Source organism: Enhydra lutris, unplaced genomic scaffold (assembly GCF_002288905.1).
Source record: "Enhydra lutris kenyoni isolate GAN:26980312 unplaced genomic scaffold, ASM228890v2 scaffoldscaffold43, whole genome shotgun sequence".
NCBI lineage: Eukaryota > Metazoa > Chordata > Mammalia > Carnivora > Mustelidae > Enhydra > Enhydra lutris.
This window is the reverse complement of record NW_019154127.1, coordinates 11,689,082-11,703,391: the sequence shown is the minus strand read 5'-3', so window position 1 is coordinate 11,703,391 and position 14,310 is coordinate 11,689,082. Positions and strand designations below refer to the sequence as shown.

The following is a 14,310-nucleotide window of genomic DNA, read 5'->3' as shown; positions in this document are numbered from 1 at the left end:
TTCAGTTTCTGGATGGTATTTGTGCTTTCTTCTGTCCTTTGTGCTTTTGCTATTCTATCAAAGAAAATGTCTAACCCAGGGTCACAAAGACTTACGCCTATGTTTTCTTCTGAGAGTTCAGTAGTTCTAGTTTTTACATTTAGTTATTTGACCCTCTTTAACTGAGTTTTTGTATGTGGTGTGAGGTTGGGATCCCAATTCATTCTTCAGCATGTGGATATCCAGTTGTCTGGTTATCCACTGGTTGAGAACATGACCCATTCCTCAAAGGCCCCGCATGGGAAAGCTCTGTCACGTGTGGAGGAGAGCCAAGTGGAGGGGTAGCGGCTTCGCCGGCGTGTGGGGCATTGCAGCATGGAAATCAGAGTAGGAGGGGACTGGCTGGGCTGCAAAGAGAAGGGTTCCAGACTGGTCTGGTTCCAGACTGCCAGGGACCAAGATGGAGACCACGCGGGAGGTGATGTTAATGATGATCCCGGGTTGAGTACACCAAGTGGGCCAGGCTGACCACCCACAGTTCAGGGAGAAGACAAGGAGGCTCAGGCACGTGACGTCACAGTCCTCGGGTCACCAAGCTCAGGGCAAGAATGTCTAGGTCTGGATTCAAGCTATGTTGCTTCAGGCTTCTATCTCCTTTGTGTCTAAGTCTGTAGGTCTCAGATTCCTCCCCCTTTAGAACACTGGAATCAGCCTCTAACGCTTTATTTTTATTTTATTATTTTTCAGACACTGTTTATTTTCCATCAGTCTTATTTCCATCGTGTTGCCCCTGTGGAGGAGCGGCTTAGGACCACTCAGTGTTTGCTCCTACCCCTTCCATGGCTCAAGCAGCGGGAGTAGGCAACCAGCCTTCCGTGCCCAGCTGAGTCTTCGGGAGGGAAGTGCTGACTAGCCCAGAGTGCACTTGCTTGTCCTTGATGAGTCTGCACCTTCAAGTTCAGCAGTCAGTCAGGAGCTGGAGCAGTGCGCCCTGAAATCCTTCCTTGGTCACGGCCTTTCCAGCGCCGGCCTGCTCTTCTCTGCAATCTCGTCAGCATCTCTGTGAAGTAAAGATCAGACACGACCGCCCACGGGCGCACCCGGGAAATGGTGCCACGCACGCGCAGAACTTCCCAGGCCAGCGTCCTCCCTTCGGACCCCCTGAGGGAGCTCCACTGTTGTTGCAAGGAATGGCGATGTCCATGTTGTGCAGGGGAGAGTCTGTGCTCCACAGAGCGATGGTGGGCAGGTCAACGTAAGACGCCTCTGTGACGGGCTGGTGGTCAGCCCTGCGACCAGTTCCCACCCGAGTCTGGGCTCCTGGAATGCTGCCTGGAGGGCTCCAGGAGGGAGGTGACCGGCAACAGCCCACTGCAGCCCAGTGCCCTGGCTGGGATTCACGGACGAGAGGAGGCTGACGTCAGCCGGGTTTTCAATGACAACAGTGACATGAGCTGCTGGCAGAAGATTCTCTCAGGTGTTCCTCGGGTTCATGATGTGGATGCCTTCACTTTTCTTCTGGAGGTGTGCTGCTCCGTTTGGAAGTCAACACTGGTGCCACCCAAGTGGGTTCCTGCTGCAAGGAATTCGAGGACATCCTCCTCTTTCACTTGCAGGACGCCTGGGGCTCTGGACATGGTGACAGTTTCCCTTTAAGCTGAGACAGGAACGTGGAACAACTCTGTATTGACCCCTCCCTGGGTAGTGTGAAACAAAGCAAGTCTCTTACATTTTAAAATTCAGTTCGATGGGGAAGTGGGGCTGGTGAAGGCTTCAGAACGTGGGGGTGACCTGCGGGCTGTGCCTGGGAAGCTGGCTCTGGGAGCAGCAGGAGGGCAGGGTGGTAATAGTGGCTGGGGACCAGCCAGGTCCCAGAAGGCCCACCCCATACAGCCACACACCACCCCTGGGAAGTCCAGCAGCAAGTCTGCACACCCCAAACAGGAAGGCATACTGATTCCCCCAGTAGTACTCGACTCGATCTCTGGGTGAGACCCTCCTGAGGCCCTGCCCCCAGCTCAGGCCTCAGTCAGCATCTGAGCAAAGCCCCTTTCGTGTCCCTAAGCTATGGCTCTAACAGCTCCCACCAGCACCACTCACAGCATTCAGGTCTCATCCTCCTACTCTTGGAACGGCTGAGACGACAACCTTCAACACACACGTATAGGCAAGACAGGCCTTTTCCTGAAATTCCCATAGAGGCCCTGCTCCGAAACGCTGGTTCTCTAAACCCAGGGCAGTGTTTGGACACCAACTCTGTCCTTGATTCCTCCCTTTTCAGAAACTCACTCTTCTTATAAAGAAGATAAGGAAGCAAGCGCCATTGCTACTTTGCAATTCAAATCAAGTTTTATTTTAAACGTCTTAGCGGAACATTGATAGGGAAGCTGTTTGTTGAGACGTTAGAGCTGCCTCCTCACTCCAGGCTTTTCTGATAGTGTGGACACACTGGGGCCCCAGAGGGCACGGCAAGGAGGGCAGCACTTTCTACAGGGCTTGGCCTGCTCTCTGGCTGGGTCCCCGACCTGGGGCTGGTGGGGAGAGTCCCCCAGGGAGATGGGAGGGTGGAGGAAGGAGGGCACAGGGTAACGCAACTGGAGAAGGAGCAGAGTGGCTGAAAGGGGATGTTAGGGGGAAGCTGGGAGGGGCACATGGGATTGGGACCTCTATCAGGACAATGGGTCCAACCCTTCCCGTGCATCAGAATCACCGGCCAGGCCCCACCCTGCAATTGCAGCTCGGGTGGCCTGCAAAGTCACTCTGGATTCCAGGACTCTGCTCAGTTCTCGGCTGGGCCCTGCACGCTATTCTCATTTACTCTTCAGATGTGGTAGGTGTGGTCACATTTACTCTGCGATAGGTGTGGTCTTTATTCCTTTCTCCTGAGAGATGATTCTGAGGCACAGAGAGGCTGAGTAACTTTCCCTAGACCACACAGCCGAGCGGAAGAAGCTGGGAGAGCCTTAAGGGGCCAGACTGCTGCTGATCGTACAAGGGCCGAGGAGAGACATGCTGTCTTAATAGGTGGGGTCAGCCTGACGAAGGCCACGGGTCGGCGGGGTGCGTCTCCCCGTCAGAGCCGCTGGGCCCTGAGGAGCTACCTAGCTTTCATCCCATTCCCCAGAGCAGCAGACGGGCCCACAGAGATCAAGTGGATTGCGTGGGATCACTCGTGGCCCCTGGCAAATCTGACATGGGACGCCAAGCCCCTGCCCCTGGCTGTGCCTGGCTTAGCGCACCGCGCCGTGTGGTCCAGACGGTGCTACCGCACAGAGCCTGGGCATGCCTCTCCTTGGGACATGTGTCCGAGGTCCCACCGGTACACTGGGTGTCCAGACCCAGTCACTAGTACCAAGAAGTCCACGCTAGAGCACCGAGTAGGTGCTCCTGACACGTCCTGCACGACTGGCTTCGGTCCGCAGAATAACGTGAGAGTCACGAGGGGAAACGTGCTTTTCTCGACGCGCGTTAAACAAGCCTGATTTCGGAGCCTACAGAGTGCTGCGTCCGGGGGGCTTCAGAGGGGCTGCGGGGCTTCCCCTGGGAGCTGGTCATGAGTCATCTGCTCATGCGGCCACACTGACCTCCCACCTCCCCCGGCCCCCTTCCCTGCGAGGGGATCCTGCCGACAAGGAGAGGCCCAGCTGCGGCCTGCTTCCGTCTGTCTCCCTTCCCAGACCCACAACCACAGCACACGGTGCCAGGAGGGGACCAGGACCAAGACCAGGGGCCCCAGCCTGAAGTCAGAAGCAGCCTCTCGCCCGGGCTGGGGGCGCCCAGCCTCTGTCTCCTCCAAGTTTCTGGCTCCAGGGGAGGAAGCCTTTCCTTGCAAGAGTCAGTGACTTTGCTCCATGGTCGTGCCACTGCTCCTTCCTCTCCTGGGAGCTGTCTTGTCTCCCAAAGAGCCGTGTCTCCCAAAGGGGCCATGTGACCGTCCCCAGAGGTGCCGGCTGGGGACTCCGACGTTCACCAGTGCTCAGTTGCAATTTTCACAGGCGACCAAATTAATTCATTACAACTTGATTCTCTTGTTCTTTCTACTCTTTCATAAGGGGACGCGATGGGGGCTTAAAAGCAGGCTGGCGTTGGGCCATGGCAGCACCGCGAGCTGGGTTTATCCGTGGGTTCGGAACCTGCACGCACAGGCCAGGTGAGCCCGTCACCCAGCTCCATCACCGGCCTCTGAACACAGACAAGGGACCAAGAGGCTTGCCACAGCCCATGCTGGCCGCCCTGTGACGGAAGGCGGGACCTACAGCCCATGAGGAACCATCTACTTTTTTTTTTTTTTTTTAAAGATTTTATTTATTTATTTGTCAGAGAGAGAGGGAGAGAGAGCGAGCACAGGCAGACAGAATGGCAGGCAGAGGCAGAGGGAGAAGCAGGCTCCCTGATGAGCAAGGAGCCCGATGTGAGACTCGATCCCAGGACGCTGGGATCATGACCTGAGCCGAAGGCAGCTGCTTAACCAACTGAGCCACCCAGGCGTCCCAGAACCATCTGCTTTTAAAGAGATTTGGGAAGCGTGAACTTCAGTCGAGTGCCTTTTCCTGATGTAACGGGCAAGGTCTACAAACCCCGTATGATGGACTATTTTACCTACAACGATGGATCAGGCCCCTACTGCCATTCGCCCGGGACTCAGGAATGCAGAGTCCCAGGCACATTCCCACGAGCGAACCCAGGGCTCAAACCCAGGCAGCCGGCTCCACGTGGCCCTGTGTGGCACGCATTTTGCGCAGGAATGTCCTGGGGGCCGGGAGCCATCACTGACCCACAACCTTAGAAATTACAGGGTGTCCTACACTAACCACTTGTGGGAAGTGACATTTAAAAAGCACTCACATTTTCTCTCTGAATTTCTGCAGGAAGCTTGAAGCCTTTTGCTGTGAGAAACACCCAGCTGGACCTGAACCGGATGTTCTTGATTTGTTTACTTCCAAGTGCTTCTATGACCTTCTTGGCGTCCTCCTTCAGCCTGGGGGGAGAGAGGAAAGGCGTGTGAATGTCCCCGTGGAGACTTTGGTGTGTCACACCGCCATTGTCCTAGCAAAGAGGCTTCTAGAGCAACCCACCTCCTCCTGGGGCGTACAGCGGGAGGGCGTCAAATTTCTAGTTAAACATACGACGACATCAGGGGCTCTTTGAGCCTCAGGTTTGGGCACAGAGTTTTAATTCTTAATTCTCAAAAGCCCTGTGTCTTGGGATCCAATCACACCTTCACGTTCAGCCAATTTAATTTTTGGTCTTTGCTGCCCCTCCTGTTCACTGACCACAAAAGGAGGCAGAAGTTGGTGAAAGGTGAAAGGACAGGTCAAAACAGTCCCTTTCATTTTCAGAAAGATCGGTATCAAGAAAGAAAGAAAACCCTAAAACAACGCCACCATTGTAAAAGCAGGCAACTTAGAGTAAGCAAAGGGAGGAGGGCAGAAAGGGAAAGAAAAAAAAAATGAGCTGAGATTTTCCTGAGTTAAATCAGAATTTTTCCAAGCGTGTATCAAATAACTTCTGTCTGATAAGATGCTCTATTAAGAATAGGATCCAAGGCCAAATAAATTTGGGGAATGCCTTGTTCAGGAGCCAGACTTACAGGGCACAGAAGTACTCTGAGGTTCGTGGAAGGTTCACGGAAGTTTGGCCGTGAACACACAAGTGTTTACTCAGAAGAGCAAACTTCCGAGCCACACGGGGACCAGACCAACTTCTTCCCACAGGAAGGGGTGTGAGTGTGTGTGTGTGTTTCCTTTTCATTCAATTGCTATTCATACAGAGAATTTTTCCCGATTTCCTTTCCTATTTCTGTAAGTCCCACCCTGAGTGTAGCTTTTCTGTCCAAATCCGGGTCCGTGGCGGCTCTTTCTCGCTCCTAGGAATATGCCTTAGCATCTAGGACTGAACATAGTCCGCTTTGTCATGGGCTCCCCTTCCTTCTCCTTAAGAAAGCCCCTCGCTCCAGCCGGCTTCCCCTGTCCCCGCTGTGGGAACAGTCCATCCACGCTTACCTGCTCGCACCGTCGTCTTGGGTCACCATGAAGAGCAGGGACTTGGGAGGTGCACTCTGAATGAAGGTCACCATCGGTTCAGAGTTATCTGTTGGGTCAATGCAAATCTGCTTTAGGTCCCCATTGCTTGCTCCCCCAGACGCTGTGCCTCCTCTGGGCTTAGCTGTCATGTCCTCTGAATCTTCCAATTCCTGGAGCTTGTCTCCACTAGTGAGTGGATGGCCGCTGGGCTCCACGCTGGGACCCGCAGAGGCGAGGGGCACGAGCACATCGTGAGGATCCTATGACTCTAACCGGAGGCCGGCGACAACCACTGCAGAGGGGTCCCGGGACACCAACTTGTGGAATGGGGCCAGAAATCGGACTTGCAGACCAGACTGAGCGTGGCAAGTCTTTACTGAGGGACGTATCTGGGCCTCACAGCAACAAAAGGAAGCTAATCTCAAGCCCCATTATTTCCCACTGGGCTGTTCCCACTGGGTGGTGCTCACCTTAATTACAGAGTAAAAATGCACAGTTCCCGTAAGTGTGTCCAGACATTCTTATTACTCTGTTCTCTTTATAAAGCCTTGTTTTTAATAATTCTTACTGTTCGATAAAAATAAAAGGGGCTGCCGTATCCTGACTGACCTCTGCACTCAAGCCCAGTGCCCAGACTGGAGAGACCATGGAAGGAGAACGTGCACCGCGTGTCCCGGGACGTGTGCGTGGAGCGCAGGGATGCACCACAAACAGGATGGGAGTAATGATGTTCAGGGCTGGAGGCTGATCACATTGTTTCATGTACGTTTGATTTAAAAAAATGTTTTCTTTTATTATCTGATGAATCAACAAAAATAAAAGGCCCAGGACAAGTGTGACCTGAGAAGACATTTTCTAGATAACGCCTTCAAACTTGATCATATGAACTCAATTAAGAGACAAGGAGGGCTTACGTCAGACTGTTCTAGAATACTCTTACGAGCTTCTGGCACCTTATTTTAGTAGACAACTAAGAATGTTTGACACTTTGATTTGTGTCTTTTTATCTTCATGCTTTTAATTCATTTTCATAGAAAAAGAGTTTTCTTACCACCTTCAAACATATCAAAATACCGTGATGCTATCGCTTTCCCAGTCACATCTGAAAATAAAAGAAATGGTTTTTAAAAAGAACATTCAGTGGACTCAGGGTCCATCTGTGGCACTGTGGTGCTCAAAACGGCACTCCTTGGCCTGGTCAGCGGTTCTAGAACTGTCTTCCTGCCGGCTGCCAGCTAGGTGGACCTTCTGCTCTGTCCTGCTGCCCCTGCCTCTCCCACAGGAATCCCAGAGCACCCACCTCAGCCCCCTCTGCTTCGGACTTTAGGTTTTCCAATGGGATTCTCAGAGCAGGTGTGTTTTGTCTCAGTTCCCACAGCCCCGTGGTCAGGGAACCATGCACCCCACGTGCTCTCAGTCACGGCACGCAGAGCCCTTTCCCTGAACCTCTGACAGGTCTCCTGGTCATGGGCCTCTGGTGGCAGCTGTGACAGGATGTCTTTCCCAGGCCTAAGAATAGGCCAAGCTTTGCTCCCCAGAGGCCCCAGTTGGCCTTTTCTCACAGAGTTGGGAACCGGCTTCTAGCCTCACCCTCCGCAGGGTGGAATCCAAGAGCGACTCCAGAATGGTCTGTGCCCTCAGAGCCTGCTTATCTGACTTGACCCCTCCCTTCTGCTGGTCCTTCTCTGTTTTCTTAAAGGCCTATTAGACTATTTTATTTTATTTTATTTTTATTTTTATTTTTTTTTGACAGATCGCAAGTAGGCAGAGAGGCAGGCAGAGAGACAGGAGGAGGAGGCAGGCTCCCTGCTGACTATTAGACTATTTAAAAAAACAAACTTTGTGTTTAGTAATCTCTACACCCAACATGGGGTTCGAACACACGACCCTGAGATCAAGAGTCACATGTTCTTCTGAGCCAGCCAGGAGCCCCTGACTTTTTTCTTTTTTTCCAGGAACCACAAATAATCTGTAAAGTGAGGTATTACAAAAATAATCAAAGAATTTTAAAATGCATTAAAATATAAGCCCAGACTAGATCATTTGCAAAAATCATTGAAAACCCAAGGTATCTTTGAAAATCCAACTGTGGAGACTTTAGGGAAGTTTGAAAGAAAACATTTAATAACTCACAATTGACAATGGCAATATTTATTCCTCTTCCAACATTTCTAGTCTTTTCTCCCACGAGCCTGAAATGTAAATAAGAGTCAGTCAAAGAATCCCTGTCTTACTAAGCAATGAGTAGGGCTCCCTGTTCCATAAGCCCTTCTCTTGGCAGAACCCCGGTCTCTACCATAGGCACTTGCCATTTCCTTGAAGAGATGCACGGACCTTGGCTCAGATCCCTTGAAAGTCACACTCATCCTTGCTCCGCACATACCCACCCCCAAGGTTCTTAGAATCAGTCCCTCGGGGAACCCGGAAGCTGCTCTTACTCCTACAATCTAGACAAATGGCCGGAGACAGGAAAATCTAGGATTTGTTGAGCACAGGCTCTTTACAAACATTTTCTCACACTCTTCCACCACCTCCCAAGCATTCATTTTTCCATCTTACAGACAGGAAATCATAAGAGGTCAATCAGTTGGGCATGGATCTCACCCAAGTCTGCTATCCATGTATACACTCTCTTTCCTCATACTGACAGAGAGGCCTGGTTGGACTCTTGGCGATCCTTTCATCCAGCCACAAAATGGAAGACAGTTTACCTCCTCATATAAATACTTCCTCACTTAATTTTCACTTTTAAGTTGGAGAATAGGACCAACTTCAAATGAATTGTGACCTAAAACCAGTAAGAAGACTGACTTTCCTGGAGGTGGTATTTATTATTGAAGATCCTAGAATTTTGTGCGTGTTTGCCCCTTCTGTCAAGTTTTTTTTTTTTTTTTTTAAAGATTTCATTTATTTAGTTGAGAAAGAGAGAGAGCATGAGAGGGGAGAAGGTCAGAAGGAGAAGCAGACTTCCTGCTAAGCAGGGAGCCCAATGTGGGGCTTGGTCCCAGGACCCTGAAATCATGACCTGAGCCGAAGGCAGACACTCAACCGACTAAGCCCCTCAGGTGCCTGACACCCCCATCAGGTTTTAGAGTCAGGGTTATGCTAGCGTCACAAAAAGAATTTGAAAGTTTTCCTCCTTTTCCCATGCTTCGGAATAGTGGTTACAGCACTGTCATTTTCTATCTGCTCTTAACACATTTATCTAAACTCCCCTGGGGGCTTTCTAGTCTGAGTCCTTTTTGGAAGAGTAGCTTTTTGACAACTTTAGAGAATATTCTATAATATTTTGAAAAAGAAAAAGAAACTTCCATTTATGATAATGGAAAGTGGGGGTGATCTGAACCTAACTTCTCATAGAGAAAAATTTAAAAATGGGATTTAAAGAGTATCTACTAGACTATATTGGAGACTTCACAAGGAAATAAAGAGCGTTGAAGCCAGGATGTGGGACAATACTGAGTTTCAAGAGGGTGAGCCCAGCAAATGAAGGTATTTCACCTCAGGAGCATTTGCTAACTAATTCCAGAAAAAGTATCAAAGGAGATGAGCAGCACTTTTGAGAACCACGTGAGGTGAGGCTTGGGGGATAAAAGTTGGAAGACCGGGCTCACCAAAGGGAAGGCCATGTTAAATCCTCCAATCTACTGGGTTGGGGTCAAAAATGGTTGAATCTCAAAAATAAGAATGAACCAAAAATAGATCAGAGCTTGAATAACAGCAGTCGGATTTTAAGTCAACCAGGTGGGTCCCCCAAATCTCAGTCTTTAACATTTATTCAGACCATTCTATTCTGCTAATGATTCTAAGTCCCCGTTTATACCAAGCAAAAACCCTCAGAAAAAGAAGAGACCAGCTAATACCTCATTTATCCAAAAGATTTCAAAGTAACTATACTTAAAATACTAAGGAAGACAGTTAGTAAAAGCAAAGCGTTCCAAACCGGCTAGAAGAAGTACAAAATGAAGCTCTAAATGTAAACTAATGTGGCAAGCACAGCTGGAAGTCAGCGGAAGGTGTTCACAGCAGATCAGGCACCAGAGAAGATCTGTAAACTGAGCCACAGCTCGAAGGAAAACAGCTCTGTCTACAACGACAGAAAGATACAAAGACGGAGAATACAAAACAGACTGAAAGCTACCAAGAACGTAGTAATAAGATCTGACGTATGTTTGTTAGGGGTCTCAGGTGCTCAGGAGAAGGTAAGTGGGGCAGAAGACACAATGGCAGAGAATTCGTTCAATGTGATGAAGAACTCTGATTTCTACGTATTTAAGAAGCCCAATGAGCCCCAAAGAAAATAAAGCAGTAACAACAGAAACAGGGTACAAATGCTGAAGACCAAAGACAGGGAAAAATCTTAAAGACAGTCGGAGAGGGGGAAAAGGCCATTACTTTCATCATATCAGCAATTCAACTGTTCACTGACGCTCAAGAAAAACAGTGGAAGCCAGAAGACAACGGAACGGTCTCTGCCTGGGCTGAGACACTACCTGGGAAAATCTTACTGCAAGGATGATGAGATAAAGGTGTTTCAGAGAAAAGTAAATTGAGACAATTCACCACCAGCAGACCATACAGAAGCTTTTGTTCTGTATCTTTTGCTGTAATAAACCTTATCTGTAAGTATTAGCTGTTCCTGAGGCTTATAAGTTCCTCTAGGAGATCACAGAAGTTGAGGGTATCTGTGCAATTCCCCCCCAGAACAATACCCAGTTGAAATACACGCACATGTGCACAAACAGACGTGATTATATTATACATTTGATGCATGGATGGACCTATCTCAGTTTGCTTTCTTTTAAAAAAAATTTTTTTTTAAAGATTTATTTATTTATTTGAAAGACAGAGATCACAAGTCGGCAGAGAGACAGGCACAGAGAGAGAGAGGGGGAAGCAGGCGCCCTGCTGAGCAGAGCGGCCGATGCCGGGCTTGATCCCAGGACCCTGAGATCATGACCTGAGCCGAAGGCAGAGGCTTAACCCACTGAGCCACCCAGGTGCCCCTCCCCCCTTACCATATTCTTTTATAACAAATTGGTAAATGTGTTGCTCTGAGTTTTGTGAGCTATTCTAGCAAATAACCAAACCCAAAGAGGGGCTCATGGGAACTCTGGTTTACAAGCAATCGGTCAGAAGTATAGTGACAATCTGGGACTTGGGATTAGTATCTGAAATTGGCAGGGGTGTGGTGGTGGAAAGTCTTGTGAAACTAAAGCCCTTAACCTGCGGAGTCTGAGGCCATCTTCAAGTAGATATATCAGAATCAAGTTGAACTGTAGATCCATCCCCCAGCTGGTACTGCAGATAATTGCTTGAAGTGGGGAAAAACGACCACACGTTTGATAACCAGAGTACAATGCACTCAGAGTACTGAGCAGAGCATAAAGGAAATCAGTAGTTTAAGGAAAGTAGTAGAAAACTACTGTTTTCCTTTATGTACCCCAAAATAATGTGGCTCACTCAAGAAGAAACAGATAACTTGAGTACCTCTGTACTTATTGTAGAAAGTGAAATTTGTAGTTAAAAATATTCTCACGGGGTGCCTGGGTGGCTCAGTGGGTTAAGCCTCTGCCTTCGGCTCAGGTCATGATCTCAGGGTCCTGGGATTGAGCCCCGCATCGGGCTCTCTGCTCAGCAGGGAGCCTGCTTCCCTCTCTCTCTGCCTGCCTCTCTGCCTACTTGTGATCTCTCTCTGTCAAATAAATAAATAAAATCTTTAAAAAAAATATTCTCACAAAGAAAATTCTAGGCCAGAATTCTTCACTGGGAAATTGCACCAAATCCTTCAATAAATAATACTCATTCTTTACCAACTCTCTCAGAGTATTGCAGGGAATACTCACCAACACATTCCGCCTTTATACCAAAACCAGAGAAAAAAATAACAAGAAAACCACAGACAAATATCCCTCAAGAACACAGATAAAAAAATTCTTAATAAAATTTTAACAAACTGAATCCAACAACATATAAAAAGGATAAGAGATTACAAGCAAGTGGGATTTATCAAAAAAGGCAAGGTTGGTTTAATGTTCAAAAAAGTAATTCACCATATTAGCAGACTAAGAAAGACAAACCACATAATCCCCTCAAGAGATACAGAAAAAAAAATCTGACAAAATCCGATATCCATCACTGATTAAAAACTCTCAGAAACCTTGAAATAGAGGAATTTCTTCAACCTGATAAAAGACTTCTACAAAAAAAATCCCTAATTAACATCATACTTAATGATGAATGATGGAATACTTTCTCTCCAAGACAAGGAAAAAGGCAATTATGTCTATTCTGATCATTTCCATTCAGCATTGTAACAGAGGTTCTCTCCAGTGCAATCAGGCAAGAAAAAGAAAACAAAGGCATGCAGATTAGAAAGTGGTAAAACTGCCTTTTATTGGGGCTGGGGTGGGGATGGTTAGCTGACATTACCATCTATGTAGAAAATCCAATGTTAAAAAAAAATACTAGAACTAATAAGTGAGCTTAGCAAGGTTGTGGGATATTAGATCATTATACAAAAATCAAGTCTACTTCTATGTACAAGCAATGAAGAGTTGTAAATTAAAAATTTTTTTTAAAATACACTACAGCATCAAAAATGAAATACTTAGAGATAAAAATAGTAAAAGAGATGCAAGACATGTACACTGATACCATAAAAACATCTCTGAATCAAGTTAAAGAAAATGGAGAGCAAAAATGTTTGCCGAGTAAAAGATTAAATATTGCTACAACGTCAGTTTTCCCCAAATTGATCTAGAGTTCCAATGCAATCCCAATCAAAAACCAACAGGATTTTGCATAGAAATTTATAAGCTGACTCTACAATTCATATGAATATGGGAAGAATCTAGGATAGTGAAAATAATTTTGAAAAAGGAAAACAAAACTGAAGAAATTATGTTATTAAACTTTAAGAATTACTGTAAATTTACATTTATCAAAACATTGTATATAGTGAAAAGACAGACAGATAAATGGAAGAGACTGGAGAATTCAGAATTAGATACACACATATATATGGTCACTTGGTTTTTGCCAATGGTGCAAAGGAAAATCGGTAGAGTAAGACAGTATTCTGAATAAATGGTGCTAGAACAATTGGATACCCACATTAAAAAATCACTTCAATCCATATTTTATATCATACATAAAAATTAACCCCAAATGGGTACCTCACAGTATATGAAATGAAAAATCTAAAACCATCAAATTTCTGAAAGAAATTATAGAAGAAAATTTCTGTGACCTTGAGTTAGGCAAAAAGATCTAAGATATGACACAAAAAGTATGATCCTAAAATTTAAAAAAACTGGTAAACTGGACCTCATTAAAATTAAAATATTTCTGCTCTTTGATAAACACAGTTAAGAGAAGAATAAGGCAAGCCACAAACTGGGAGAAAATATTTGCAAATCATGTATTTGATGAAGGACTTGTATACAGCATATATAAAGAAATCTCAATAATAAGAAGAAAAGAAAATGAAAACTGGACCACAGACTTAAATAGATACTTCACCAAATAAGATACACACATGGCAAATAAACACATAAAAAGAGATATCACAATCATTAGTTATTAGGAAAATGCAAACTAAAACCTCAGATACCATTACATCCCTATTAGGATGCCCAAGATTAGAAAGATGACCATACAAGTGTTGGTGAGTATGATGGTGGACCAACTTTCATACACTGATGGGAACCTAACAGCCTCAACCGTTTGCTTTCATCCCGTTCTCTTGTTTGCATGGTTTCAGAAAAAAAGTCCAATGTAACTCTTATCCTTCTTCCTTTATAGGTAAGTGGGGTTTTTTGTTTTTGTTTTGTTTTGGTTTGGTTTGTTTGCTTCTGGCTTCTTACAAGATTTTCTCTTTGCCTTTAGTCTTCTGTAGTTTGAATATAACATACTTGGGTGTAGATATTTTTGTATTTATCTTACTTAGTATCATCGAGTTCCCTGGATCTGCAGTTCCGTGTCTGTCAAAAATTTTAGAAAATTTTCAGCACCACTATTTCAAATATTTCTGTTCCTTCCTCTCTCCCTTCTTATGGTTCCCTATTACACATTATGCCTTCTGTACTTGTCTCACTGTTCTTGGATATTCTGTTCTGTTTTTGTTTTTTCCTTCAGTCATTTTTGTCTTCTCTTCCTCCTCCACTCTGGGAAATTCCTTTGACATAACCTCAAGCTCATTGATCCTTTCCTTGGTTATATCTGTTCTACTGATGAGCCCATCAAAGGTGTTTTCCATTTCTGTTACAGTCTTTTCAATTTCCACTATTTCCTTTTGATTCTTCCT

The 14,310-nt window shown here is 46.4% G+C and overlaps 1 protein-coding gene across 1 annotated transcript in view; it reads right to left on the bottom strand.

Annotated features, from left to right (window-relative positions):
• LOC111155814 (family with sequence similarity 3 member B) overlaps positions 1-14,310 on the bottom strand; it is a 34,980-nt gene that overhangs the window by 1,661 nt on the left and 19,009 nt on the right. Inside the window, exons 4-7 of the mRNA XM_022516223.1 lie at positions 8,136-8,194; positions 7,054-7,104; positions 5,982-6,069; positions 4,825-4,957 (exon numbers count right to left, since the gene is read on the bottom strand). Of these exons, the coding sequence (XP_022371931.1) occupies positions 4,825-4,957; positions 5,982-6,069; positions 7,054-7,104; positions 8,136-8,194 (331 nt within the window). The remainder of the gene's footprint in view (positions 1-4,824; positions 4,958-5,981; positions 6,070-7,053; positions 7,105-8,135; positions 8,195-14,310) is intronic.